At 44.6% G+C, this 12,500-nt stretch overlaps 2 protein-coding genes across 2 annotated transcripts in view; both read right to left on the bottom strand.

Annotated features, from left to right (window-relative positions):
* Nucleotides 1-2,242, bottom strand: part of mtmr3 (myotubularin related protein 3) — a 36,688-nt gene extending 34,446 nt beyond the window's left edge. Inside the window, 1 exon segment of the mRNA XM_080852847.1 lies at nt 2,102-2,242. The gene's annotated coding sequence lies outside the window, so the exon portion shown is untranslated.
* Nucleotides 2,243-7,713: 5,471 nt separating this feature from the next.
* Nucleotides 7,714-12,500, bottom strand: part of cux2b (cut-like homeobox 2b) — a gene marked incomplete at both ends in the record, with an annotated part of 176,123 nt that continues 171,336 nt past the window's right edge. Inside the window, 2 exons of the mRNA XM_080852567.1 lie at nt 7,714-8,515; nt 8,742-9,018. Coding sequence (XP_080708693.1) covers nt 7,714-8,515; nt 8,742-9,018 — 1,079 coding nt within the window. The remainder of the gene's footprint in view (nt 8,516-8,741; nt 9,019-12,500) is intronic.

Here is a 12,500-nt window from a genome sequence, read left to right as displayed (position 1 = left end):
GCCAACTCTACAGCCATGCTGGCTAGTCAACCTTACTTTACAGGATGCTGATATATTGTCAATGACAGTCGTGTAACTGAAAACATCGTAGCTGGAACTGAAGGAAAGAAGCACATGGTGTACGCAGTGTTAGGGGACAGTGCTGAAGTGACCATTACAAACGGGCCTCTGTTCACAGGAATGAGTCAGACACAGACAACACCAAAACAAACAATAAAAACAAACAAAAACAGACTCTCTCTGTGCGCTGATGAGGAGATAGACTTTCCCCCCAAGTACTCGGCTTACAGTGGGAGCAATGGCTTCGTTTGTGAACAAGTGGAACGCATCCAGTATGCCTTTCACTCTCGGTTATCGCTCTTACAATGACAGAAGGTCAGCCTGTACCTCCCCGCTTCGCCTGTATGATGGCCTGTCTCTGCCTGCCAAAATCTGTCAATGAAAACCAGCCCTAAAAACAAAATACCAGACAAATAGCTTGCAGTCACTCCGGCCTCAGAGCTCCAACTCAATCTGGATGCATTTCAGTACTCTGTGTACGCATGGGCGCACTCCTGCCTTCCCTGCAAACAAGGTTACCTTATGTGACTTCTCTGACTGTGACAGGAACATACAGCTGTGGAATGACTGCACTTTTGAATTTTAACTTATAAAGAGCTCAACGCCTACCTTGTGGCTAGCATTTGAGGCTGATGCAACATAGCAATAGTGCAACCGCATCATTGCAATACAGATGCAGTAAATCGTGGCATGTGGTTTTTAGTGATTTCATAATTCGTCTTCATGTCAACACATGTCCCTGAATTATATGCAGTTTCAACTGTGTCAGAAATATTACTAGATGGGTGGAGTGGCATGTAGACGATCATCTGTGTATATTGTGTTGATGAGAAGAGTACAGTAAATGTTTCTATGTCAGAACAGCTGTAGATGTATGGCCGTTAGACATTATCTAGCTTACTACGTAAATTAGATACATAGCTGGCTACTTAGTTTGTGTGTTCTGTTTGTGGCAGCTAGTGTTGACAAGTCGGCTCTGTTTGGATTGCTGCCGAACAAGCAAAACGCTACGGTTAAGGCTAGGTAGTGGCTTGAATTGCTACAGGTTATCGGCTGGTGCAGAATTCCGAAACTGTACTGGTACCAAGATCCCTTCTATATGAAACCAGTGAAGTAGTGGTCCTTGGAGAAGTGGGTATACTCTTATTTATTTTTAAGCAGCCCATACAGCACAGGATAAACACCCTGTTTTGAGAAGTGGGTATACTCAATGCTGACTGAAAAATAAGTGGGTATACTCCGTATACCTGCGTATACCCTGGACTACACCACTGTATGAAACATATGTCGAAATAAACCATTGCAGATAGTGATGTAGTTTATTTTACGGCAAGCTTATAGCTTTCAAGAGTTCATTCATATTATCAAAACCAGAGAGCTAACTCGATTGCTAGCCAGCTAGCAGATTCTTGCCAGCTGACTGGGCGACTCTTCAAGCTAACATAATAACTTATCTGATCAGCTAGCCACATACTTCACATTACAGTTCAAAACATGTGCCTGCTGAATCATAACCTTACGCCTCCCACAGTTTCCCAAACAATAGATGACAACAGACACACGGTGCCAGTCATGTCAGCGAACGTATGTTTTGAACTGTTCTCTTTTAACCTCACCGAGCAATAACTGTCAACACAACGATAGCACATACAGTGCATCAGAGCAAACGGTTCAGCATTTCCAGCTAGCTGGCTAACATAAGCTAATTTTATACAGTTAAGCGATTTCTCTAGCTTCGTTGTCGTTTCCTAGAGTTTAATTAAGTTGAGTTTAGAAGCATTGATATCTATTGTGAGAATACAACTCAAGCACTAACAAACTGGAATATCTGTAGTGTTTGTCGGTAGGTGTCGGTACCTCCCTCTTCCCCCGGTTCTTCCAGTTCTACTCCTGGGCGGCCCTGCTGTGATGCTAAAGCTAACTAGCGGGTTAGCGGAGTAGGTTGTGTTTTTGTTGTTGTTATGCGATAGAGGGCGGGCCCCTTAAGCACAGGCCTGAGTCCAGCCAACACAGCAAGCAAGAACCCAACCAGCATACTAACCTTAAAAGAAGCTCTCGAAGAGAATGGACATGTATTTGATGGAGTATTCTTGCATCCGGCTTTAAATAAACGGCAAATAAGCGACACAAACAGATATTCAGATCCATTTGCAGTCCTAGTCCGTCCCACCGTAGACTCCGGCCGTCATTGCCGCGTTTCAACCAGCAGACTGTGCATGTGACGTCAACGCGTAATGACAGAATGTTGCGTAACCACGATAGGTGTCTACGTCTGAATGGGGGAGGGGGTAGATATTTTAATAAATTAAGGGAGAATACAGTATGGGGACACTAGCCTACGAGAAAGTTAGTTGGCCAATACATTAGGAAATCACTTCGATGACATGGGAAAAGGGAGCTTCAATTTAGTCAAACTCAGAACGTCCTTCAAACCTTCTAGAAGACTATATAAGCTATTCAAGAAGAATACTCTATTGTTGTTTTCATATGCATATGATAATGATGACATAATGTTGCACTGTTTTAAGGAAGAAACAGAGACAGAGAAGGTCTTACATAGTAATGTATTCAATGATGGTTTGGTACATATGATTAAAAGACACAGAATATTTATTGACCTTTTTTTTAAACCAAAGTTTTGAAGTGCTCTGACATATTGCAGTATTGAGAGAGGTGTGTCATCAGGGCATTTCAATATTCACAGGTGGATGGTATGACACGCATGAGCAAAGAGAAAGGCTTTAAAATGCACACATTGTCCATCAACATCATACCACCACGACTAGGGAGTCCTTCCAGAACTCACCCCTCTATTCTCTCTCCTGAACTACATTTCATGTTCGTCACGGTGTTCAGTGCATTGCAACGACGCATAACGTCCTCGGTGAACATAACATTTCAATAATTTTCATCGTCTAGTAAAACACTGTGCGCCTATCTCAAAATATCAATGTTGTCGTAGCAACCTGGGTGACCAGGGTGAAAAAAGCCAAGAGGAAGTGATGTAAGGTGTCCCATAATGCACCACAGCACCAGTTCTAGCAGGTCAGGTGACTCAGTAAAGCTGTGTGTGTCTCTCTCACCACATATTTGACCCACATCTGAGACATGCAAGGAATTCCAGGCGGATGAAAGTAGCTGAGGCCTTGGCTCAAGATGGTGGGAGAGGAGGAGAGGAGGAGGCTAACCCTTCCTTCTCCGCTCGACGGGTGATCTTCAGCAGGTCGCATGCAAGTTCCAAACAAACAAAGGAACAAAAAAAGGCTAGGGTACATACGTAAGAGAAAAGCTTTATTGGGGACCACTGACTTTAATAAAAATGAATATCACGAATATCACCAACACAAGCCGTGAAATGGGTGAGAAAAAGTGAAAGAGATCTGTTGATTTATGCACATGATGTCATGAGAAGATTTCTCCATACTGTAAGTGAGGTGGTGGCTCAGTAAGAGGAGCCCATAAAGTGAAATTAGCAGATCTTTTTTTTCATAAACATTGTCTTTCAGACATTTTATTTCCTTTAACCATCTCTGTTGAGAAAAAGAAAACAAACCAACAAACAAACATATAAACTCTCCTGTTTGGATAACTACTTGACCCCAGTTCCTAAATGAAGAAGGACATATCCTACACACACACACACACAGATCTGTGAATGCAATATTTTCAAGAAATGTCTGTGATTTTCCCAACAGTGTTTTCCTTTTCAAAGGTATTATTATACACATCTCAAATTGTTCTGTTATTCAAGCCACCCTTGGCATTGCCAGCTTGTTTTTGATATCACAAAAATCTCTCGAATCTCCGATATGGAGGTACTGCACTGGACACATTAGTGGTCACCTCTTAGTCATCACAAAAGCATACTCGGCTAATCTGACCATATAGGGTACTGCCTGAAATCCTGCTTTAACCTGTGCACTTTTATTCAAGAACCATTTTGAATTCAATCAAATAAACAAAGACATAGAATCACTCAGTGCTCACAAAATGCTGTGGTCATTTAATTACATATGCACCGAGAAATACTCGTACGAATGAGCAATGTCCAGTAAGTCCAAGCTGCAAAACGAGAGGCAGCTCTGTTCGACTCGAATGGTATTTATGTTTTCACGAACTTTACCAGTGATGCAACCTGACCTGTTCAGTAAAGCTTAGAGAAGCAAGACTACCCTGAGAGAAGTTCTAAAAGTTGGGCAAGCCTGCCAGACCACACCTGGCTCGTGAGTTTGGTTAATATATCTGTACACTCTATTTCAATATAGTCAGCACACAAGTGTCAAGAACCTAAGATATTGTTACTTTCAGTAAATGTGTAATATTTATATAACTATACATATATAATTCCAATCCTTTGTATTGTACTATTAAAACAAGTGCAAGTTTTTACTACCACCTTGAACAACACATCAAAAGGCCCAGACCTGTGGAACACTAAGGTTAACTTTCCATACTCAAAAATTTGCTTGATTACGTCAGTCTAAGTGCTGTTAATACCCAGATAGCAACAGAATGGACTGGATCCGACCGTGACCTGACTGGATTGAGGCAGCCGTGGGAGACACCCAGGCCGGAGCCACAGGTCTGCTGCTATCTGCGTAGTTTTCTCACGAGGTGTTGGAGATCTATAAATATTGTTAACCAGAGTATAAAACGGAAGAAAAAACACAGTAGTACAAATGCCAGTATGACAAAATACAAATAAAAAAACAGTATTTGTGGTGGCCAGCAGCAAAACACCCTGACAACCTTCCCAGCTTAATTCAGTGACAACATTAGTTCACAGCAGCATGTGCCTGCCGATTAAGATATGGTTCATGCATGGTGGAAATTTCCGTTTCATTCCAAGTCATTTTACTTGACTTCCTTCTCATGTTTGGTCCAGTAGTTTCAGTCTAGTAATTTAATCACTATTATGAATCCATTATTCTGGAGACTTTGATATTGGTCAGTGGTCAATGTCTATGTAATGGGGGATGATTACAATATACCAAATCATAATTAAGTGCTACTTCTTTGGGACTTTGACCTAAATATGTCAGTGTCTTCTTGTGTAAGTCAATTTAAAAAACAGTTGCAAGCCCTCGTCCCAACTTTGACTTTTATTTTAGTACACCTGTAACTGGGCACCAATCAGACAAGCTCTCTCTTTCTTCCTCGCTTGAGTCTCTCTCCCTGCCTCTCTTTCTCTCTCTCTCTTCTCTCTCGTCTCTAGTGCTGAGAGTTCATGACTGCTCTGAGAGGGTGAGAATCAGAGGGCTGGTGTAATAATCTCATCTCCCTCTCCCTCTCTCTCTTTATCTCTGTCTTCCTCTCCTTCTCCCTCTTTCTCTCCCTCTCAGAAAATAACTGAATCTGGACAGATCCACACCCGCTCAGTGCCAGACCTGGGCCAGACCTGGGCCGAATGTGCTGTGGAGTCAATGGCTCTCTAGTTCCTCCAAAGGGGCTGCTACAAGGAGAGAGAGCTGAAGAACACCTCCCACCCAGTGATGACACACACACACACACACACACACACACACACACACACACAAACACACACACACACACACACACACACACACACACACACAAACACACACACACACAGGCAGACACACACACACAGGCAGCAAACACTGAGGTGTAGCCAATACAGGGTGTCTTTGCACAGTGGGAGCTGCTGGGGCAATACCTGTTCCTGGGTGAACTGCACTCTAGGAACCAAGAGGCCTCTGTGTGTGTGAGAGTGTGTGTTTCTGTGCATGTGTGTGTGTGTGTGTGTCTGTATGTGAGTGTGGTTCTCATCCATTGAGATGAGACGGTGGAAACAGAGGAAATAGATCTACCAGATGTCTGCTGACACTGCCTAGTGGGCATGCCCCACAGACTGCTGTGTGTGTGTGTTTCTGCTCGTGTGCATGTGTTTGTGTGTGTTTGTGTTTGTGTGTGTGTGTGTGTGTGTTTATGTGCATGTTTGTGTGTGTATGTGCCTGTATGTGAGTGCTGACACTGCCTGGTGGGCATGCCCCAGAGGCTGCTGTGTGTGTGTGTCTGGCCTCTGAGGCCCTGAGGCTGTGAGGTGTGCAGCAGATGCATGTTCCACTGCTGATGCTGCACTGTGAGGGTGAGGTGAGAGGGACACTGCAGGGGGGGGACCTGGCTGAGGCTGTGATGCGCATGTGGAGACAGTGAGGTAATGGCTGCCGTTGCCTTGGGGACAATGCCAGGGTATCACAGCGGAGACGAGGTAACACGTCGGAATGAATTACTGAGGATGCGTAAACGGTGCTCAGGTGTAGGAGGACACTCACTAACTGCTGGGCTCGGTCACTCACACACACACACACACACACACACACACACACACACACACACGAACACACACACACACACACACACACACACACACACACACACACACACACACACACACACACACACACACACACACACACACACATGCATACAGCCCCTAATGTAAACCTCTAAGTATCATTAAAAGGAAAGGAAAGAAAGAACGTGTTCACACACACACACGCATACAGCCCCTAATGTAAACCTCTAAGTATCATTAAAAGGAAAGGAAAGAAAGAACGTGTTCACTAAAATATCTTACAATTAACAATGTTTAAACATTTCCATTTCTTCTTATTTTTTCTCTTTTTTTAAAGCCAGGTATATCACATGTGACTAACTAGGGTGAGTAAGGGTAATTTCAGTTCCATGCTACATCTTGTTCGGAGAAGGCTATTGCAGACGATTCTACAACACGTACAACCACACATTATACGTCTGTGTAACAAATGTTCCAAAACATATCACCAAGAAACTAAGTACATACGATGTGTTCACTAATTTAGAGTCTTTCCAGGACTAACCCTAAGTCAGGTTTTTTATTGTTGTTTTTTTCATAAGCTGCTCATCTTTTTACTGTCCTGTCTTACAGACAAAATCTGAAAAATTGCTATTCAAAAAGTAGCAAATTTGGTCAGTGTCTCATTTTAAATAAGTATAGTGCTTTTTTTTAATGGCTTAAGACAGCGGTCTTTTTGAAATAATCTCACCCATTGGCAATCTCCAAGACTTCAGTGTGCATTTCATGACACAGTAGCTGCAAGTCTTCACCTAAGAGTTCCTCTCTCTCTTTCTCTCTCCATTGTTTAAAACACAACAGCTCGTGCTGTTACATAAAATTCGAAATACGATCCTTTATCAAAATACCTAAAAGACGTTTAGAAATGTGTGTGTGTATGTGTGGGTGTGCGTGTGTGTGTGTGTTTCTCTCCAGAGGGGTGTCATCAGTGTTAAGTGTTGCAGGTTGATGTTCCCTTTGAGGGGCCGCTCAGTGCAGGGGACCCTGGGGTCCAGGATGGGGTGCGGGGCTTCTTCCAGAGCCTCCAGAAAGTTCTCCTGCAGAGTCTCCAGAGGGTTCTCTTTCAGAGTCTCAAGGTGACTCTGGAAAGTTCTTTTGTAGAGTTTTTGGGGTTACTCAAAAAAATGTCTCTTTTAGAGCCTTGGATTGACTCTAGAAGCTTCTCTTTCAGAGTCTTGAGGTGACTGCAGAAGGTTCTCGTTCAGAGCCTTGGGGTGACTCTAGAAGGTTCTCTTTCAGAGTCTTGGGGTGAACAGGTGCAAGTGTTCTGACAAACCTTCAGAGAGGGTTCTGTTCTAGAACTCCCACTCGAGGGTCTCCTCGCGGTTTGCAGCCCGCTCCAGCCGGTGGATGATGTTGTTCAGGTTGGCCATCTTCTCGTTGCGCTTTTGAGTGCTCTTCTTGGGTTTGGGGTTGTGCGGGGCGGGGGTGTCCAGGCCGTAGCCGGGTGCGGATTGAAGATCCGGCCCGTGGTTTGAGGCCGGGTTGGGAAGGGATGGAGAGATGGGGGCGGAGGAGGAGGGGACGGGGGAGACGGACAGCATGAGGCCAGGGGAGGAGGCTGCAGACGGGGAGTTGAGGGACACCTCCAGGCTGCTACGGCAGGGCTCCGACGTGGCCTTGAAGCTGACGGGGTCCACTGGTGACTTCTCGGGGTCCTCCTCCTCATGCTGGGTCACGCTGGTCCTCTGGAGTCCCTCCGTGTTGAGATATCCAGAGAAGAGCCTCTGAGCATGGCTACTGCCGGCCTCGTTCTCCCTGCCACTCTGCAGGCGATGCGGCGCTGTAGTTAGCGCTGGCTCCTCGCGCTCGGCCTTCAGCGGCAGGAACGGCAAGCAGAGTGGGAAGTGCTTCATCCTGGACTGCCTGCCAGTGGCGTCCCCCTCCCCTGGAACCTCCAGCTCTGGGTCTCCAGCCTCCTGCTTGACGGAGAGGTGGCGGAGCGAGGTGCTGAGGGGGCGTGCGTGGGGGAGCAGTTTCTTGTCGTCGCCAGAGACGGGGCTGTGGGACGCCATGGGGGAGTAGGGGGTGGGCTCGGCATCAGTGTCGTTGTCCTGAGGGCCCGCCATGAGAACCTCACGTCGCATTCGAGACCTGCTGGGACACATGTACACACACACACACACACACACACACACACACACAGACCCACAACACACACACAAACCTAGAGTCAGGCATACTGCAACTTACAACCTTTTTGTTTATAACTTCTACTCTAACCAAGAAATAGTTAGAGAGATAAAGAAAGAAAGAAAGAAAGAGAGAAAGATAGGAGAGAGAGAGAGAGAATAAGAGAGTGACAGGGAGGTCCTGTTGAGACCTGTAGTTGTGGAACCAGTTGATGACGGTGTTGGTTTTGAGGTTGAGCTGCGCGGCGAGCATCTCGATGGTGTGCTGTGAGGGGTAGGGCTCCTGGAGGTAGGCCCTCCTCAGGGCCTCCTTCTCCTCGGCAGCCAGCACCACACGCGGCTTCTTGGCCTGGGTGAAGGGGCAGAGCTCCAGAGGGGTCAGCCCAGGGCTCACACAGTCAGAGCGTGTCCCCGGGGAGTCACTGTCCGAGCCCGGGCTCAGCAAGCCGTAGCGCCGCTTCAGGTAAGCTGCAGGGGCCAACCACACAACACACACGCAGCACACACAACACACACAACACACATAGCACACATTGGTTAGGGAAAGGTGGGTGTGTGAGAATGATGGGGAAGTTTGAGGACCGGTAACACTTTTCACCCCCACAGGCCCTGAATGTCAAAAAGTAGAGTGGGTGAAAGTAGAGTGGGTGAAAGTAGAGTAAAAGTAGAGTGGGTAAAAGTAGAGTAAAAGTAGAGTGGGTGAAAGTAGAGTGGGTGAAAGCAGAGTGGGTGAAAGTAAAGTGGGTAAAAGTAGAGTAGGTAAAAGTAGAGTGGGTAAAAGTAGAGTGGGTGAAAGTAGAGTGGGTAAAAGTAGAGTGGGTGAAAGTAGAGTGAAAGTAGAGTGGGTAAAAGTAGAGTGGGTAAAAGTAGAGTGAAAGTAGAGTGGGTAAAAGTAGAGTAGGTAAAAGTAGAGTGGGTAAAAGTAGAGTGGGTGAAAGTAGAGTAGGTAAAAGTAGAGTGGGTGAAAGTAGAGTGGGTGAAAGTAGAGTAAAAGTAGAGTGGGTGAAAGCAGAGTGGGTGAAAGTAGAGTAAAAGTATAGTGGGTGAAAGTAGAGTGGGTGAAAGTAGAGTAAAAGTAGAGTAGGTAAAAGTAGAGTGGGTAAAAGTAGAGTGGGTGAAAGTAGAGTGGGTAAAAGTAGAGTGGGTAAAAGTAGAGTAAAAGTAGAGTGGGTAAAAGTAGAGTGGGTGAAAGTAGAGTGGGTAAAAGTAGAGTGGGTGAAAGTAGAGTAAAAGTAGAGTAGGTAAAAGTAGAGTGGGTAAAAGTAGAGTGGGTAAAAGTAGAGTGGGTGAAAGTAGAGTGGGTGAAAGTAGAGTGGGTAAAAGTAGAGTGGGTGAAAGTAGAGTGGGTGAAAGTAGAGTGGGTAAAAGTAGAGTAAAAGTAGAGTGGGTAAAAGTAGAGTAAAAGTAGAGTGGGTAAAAGTAGAGTGGGTGAAAGTAGAGTGGGTGAAAGTAGAGTGGGTAAAAGTAGAGTGGGTGAAAGTAGAGTGGGTGAAAGTAGAGTGGGTAAAAGTAGAGTGGGTGAAAGTAGAGTGGGTGAAAGTAGAGTGGGTGAAAGTAGAGTAGGTAAAAGTAGAGTGGGTAAAAGTAGAGTGGGTGAAAGTAGAGTGGGTGAAAGTAGAGTGGGTAAAAGTAGAGTAAAAGTAGAGTAGGTAAAAGTAGAGTGGGTAAAAGTAGAGTAAAAGTAGAGTGGGTGAAAGTAGAGTGGGTGAAAGTAGAGTGGGTGAAAGTAGAGTGGGTGAAAGTAGAGTAAAAGTAGAGTGGGTGAAAGTAGAGTGGGTAAAAGTAGAGTGGGTAAAAGTAGAGTGGGTGAAAGTAGAGTGGGTAAAAGTAGAGTGGGTGACAGTAGAGTGGGTGAAAGTAGAGTGGGTGAAAGTAGAGTAAAAGTAGAGTGGGTGAAAGTAGAGTGGGTAAAAGTAGAGTGGGTGAAAGTAGAGTGGGTGAAAGTAGAGTGGGTGAAAGTAGAGTGGGTAAAAGTAGAGTGGGTAAAAGTAGAGTGAAAGTAGAGTGGGTAAAAGTAGAGTAGGTAAAAGTAGAGTGGGTAAAAGTAGAGTGGGTGAAAGTAGAGTGGGTAAAAGTAGAGTGGGTAAAAGTAGAGTGGGTGAAAGTAGAGTGGGTAAAAGTAGAGTGGGTAAAAGTAGAGTGGGTAAAAGTAGAGTGAAAGTAGAGTGGGTAAAAGTAGAGTAGGTAAAAGTAGAGTGGGTAAAAGTAGAGTGGGTAAAAGTAGAGTAAAAGTAGAGTGGGTAAAAGTAGAGTGGGTGAAAGTAGAGTGGGTAAAAGTAGAGTGGGTGAAAGTAGAGTAAAAGTAGAGTAGGTAAAAGTAGAGTGGGTAAAAGTAGAGTGGGTAAAAGTAGAGTGGGTGAAAGTAGAGTGGGTGAAAGTAGAGTGGGTAAAAGTAGAGTGGGTGAAAGTAGAGTGGGTGAAAGTAGAGTGGGTAAAAGTAGAGTAAAAGTAGAGTGGGTAAAAGTAGAGTAAAAGTAGAGTGGGTAAAAGTAGAGTGGGTGAAAGTAGAGTGGGTGAAAGTAGAGTGGGTAAAAGTAGAGTGGGTGAAAGTAGAGTGGGTGAAAGTAGAGTGGGTAAAAGTAGAGTGGGTGAAAGTAGAGTGGGTAAAAGTAGAGTAAAAGTAGAGTAGGTAAAAGTAGAGTGGGTAAAAGTAGAGTGGGTGAAAGTAGAGTGGGTGAAAGTAGAGTGGGTAAAAGTAGAGTAAAAGTAGAGTAGGTAAAAGTAGAGTGGGTAAAAGTAGAGTAAAAGTAGAGTGGGTGAAAGTAGAGTGGGTGAAAGTAGAGTGGGTGAAAGTAGAGTGGGTGAAAGTAGAGTAAAAGTAGAGTGGGTGAAAGTAGAGTGGGTAAAAGTAGAGTGGGTAAAAGTAGAGTGGGTGAAAGTAGAGTGGGTAAAAGTAGAGTGGGTGACAGTAGAGTGGGTGAAAGTAGAGTGGGTGAAAGTAGAGTAAAAGTAGAGTGGGTGAAAGTAGAGTGGGTAAAAGTAGAGTGGGTGAAAGTAGAGTGGGTGAAAGTAGAGTGGGTGAAAGTAGAGTGGGTAAAAGTAGAGTGGGTAAAAGTAGAGTGAAAGTAGAGTGGGTAAAAGTAGAGTAGGTAAAAGTAGAGTGGGTAAAAGTAGAGTGGGTGAAAGTAGAGTGGGTAAAAGTAGAGTGGGTAAAAGTAGAGTGGGTAAAAGTAGAGTGAAAGTAGAGTGGGTAAAAGTAGAGTAGGTAAAAGTAGAGTGGGTAAAAGTAGAGTGGGTAAAAGTAGAGTGGGTAAAAGTAGAGTAGGTAAAAGTAGAGTGGGTAAAAGTAGAGTGGGTGAAAGTAGAGTGGGTAAAAGTAGAGTGGGTAAAAGTAGAGTGGGTGAAAGTAGAGTGGGTAAAAGTAGAGTGGGTAAAAGTAGAGTGGGTAAAAGTAGAGTGAAAGTAGAGTGGGTAAAAGTAGAGTAGGTAAAAGTAGAGTGGGTAAAAGTAGAGTGGGTGAAAGTAGAGTGGGTGAAAGTAGAGTGGGTAAAAGTAGAGTGGGTAAAAGTAGAGTGGGTGAAAGTAGAGTGGGTGAAAGTAGAGTGGGTGAAAGTAGAGTGGGTAAAAGTAGAGTGGGTAAAAGTAGAGTGGGTGAAAGTAGAGTGGGTGAAAGTAGAGTGGGTAAAAGTAGAGTGGGTAAAAGTAGAGTGAAAGTAGAGTGGGTAAAAGTAGAGTAGGTAAAAGTAGAGTGGGTAAAAGTAGAGTGGGTGAAAGTAGAGTGGGTAAAAGTAGAGTGGGTAAAAGTAGAGTGGGTGAAAGTAGAGTGGGTGAAAGTAGAGTGGGTAAAAGTAGAGTGGGTGAAAGTAGAGTGGGTGAAAGTAGAGTGGGTAAAAGTAGAGTGGGTGAAAGTAGAGTGGGTGAAAGTAGAGTGGGTAAAAGTAGAGTGGGTAAAAGTAGAGTGAAAGTAGAGTGGGTAAAAGTAGAGTAGGTAAAAGTAGAGTGGGTAAAAG

The sequence above is a fragment of the Sprattus sprattus genome, assembly GCF_963457725.1.
Source record: "Sprattus sprattus genome assembly, chromosome: 15".
NCBI lineage: Eukaryota > Metazoa > Chordata > Actinopteri > Clupeiformes > Clupeidae > Sprattus > Sprattus sprattus.
The sequence above is the reverse complement of the archived record's forward strand: the minus strand, read 5'-3'. Positions and strand labels throughout refer to the sequence as shown.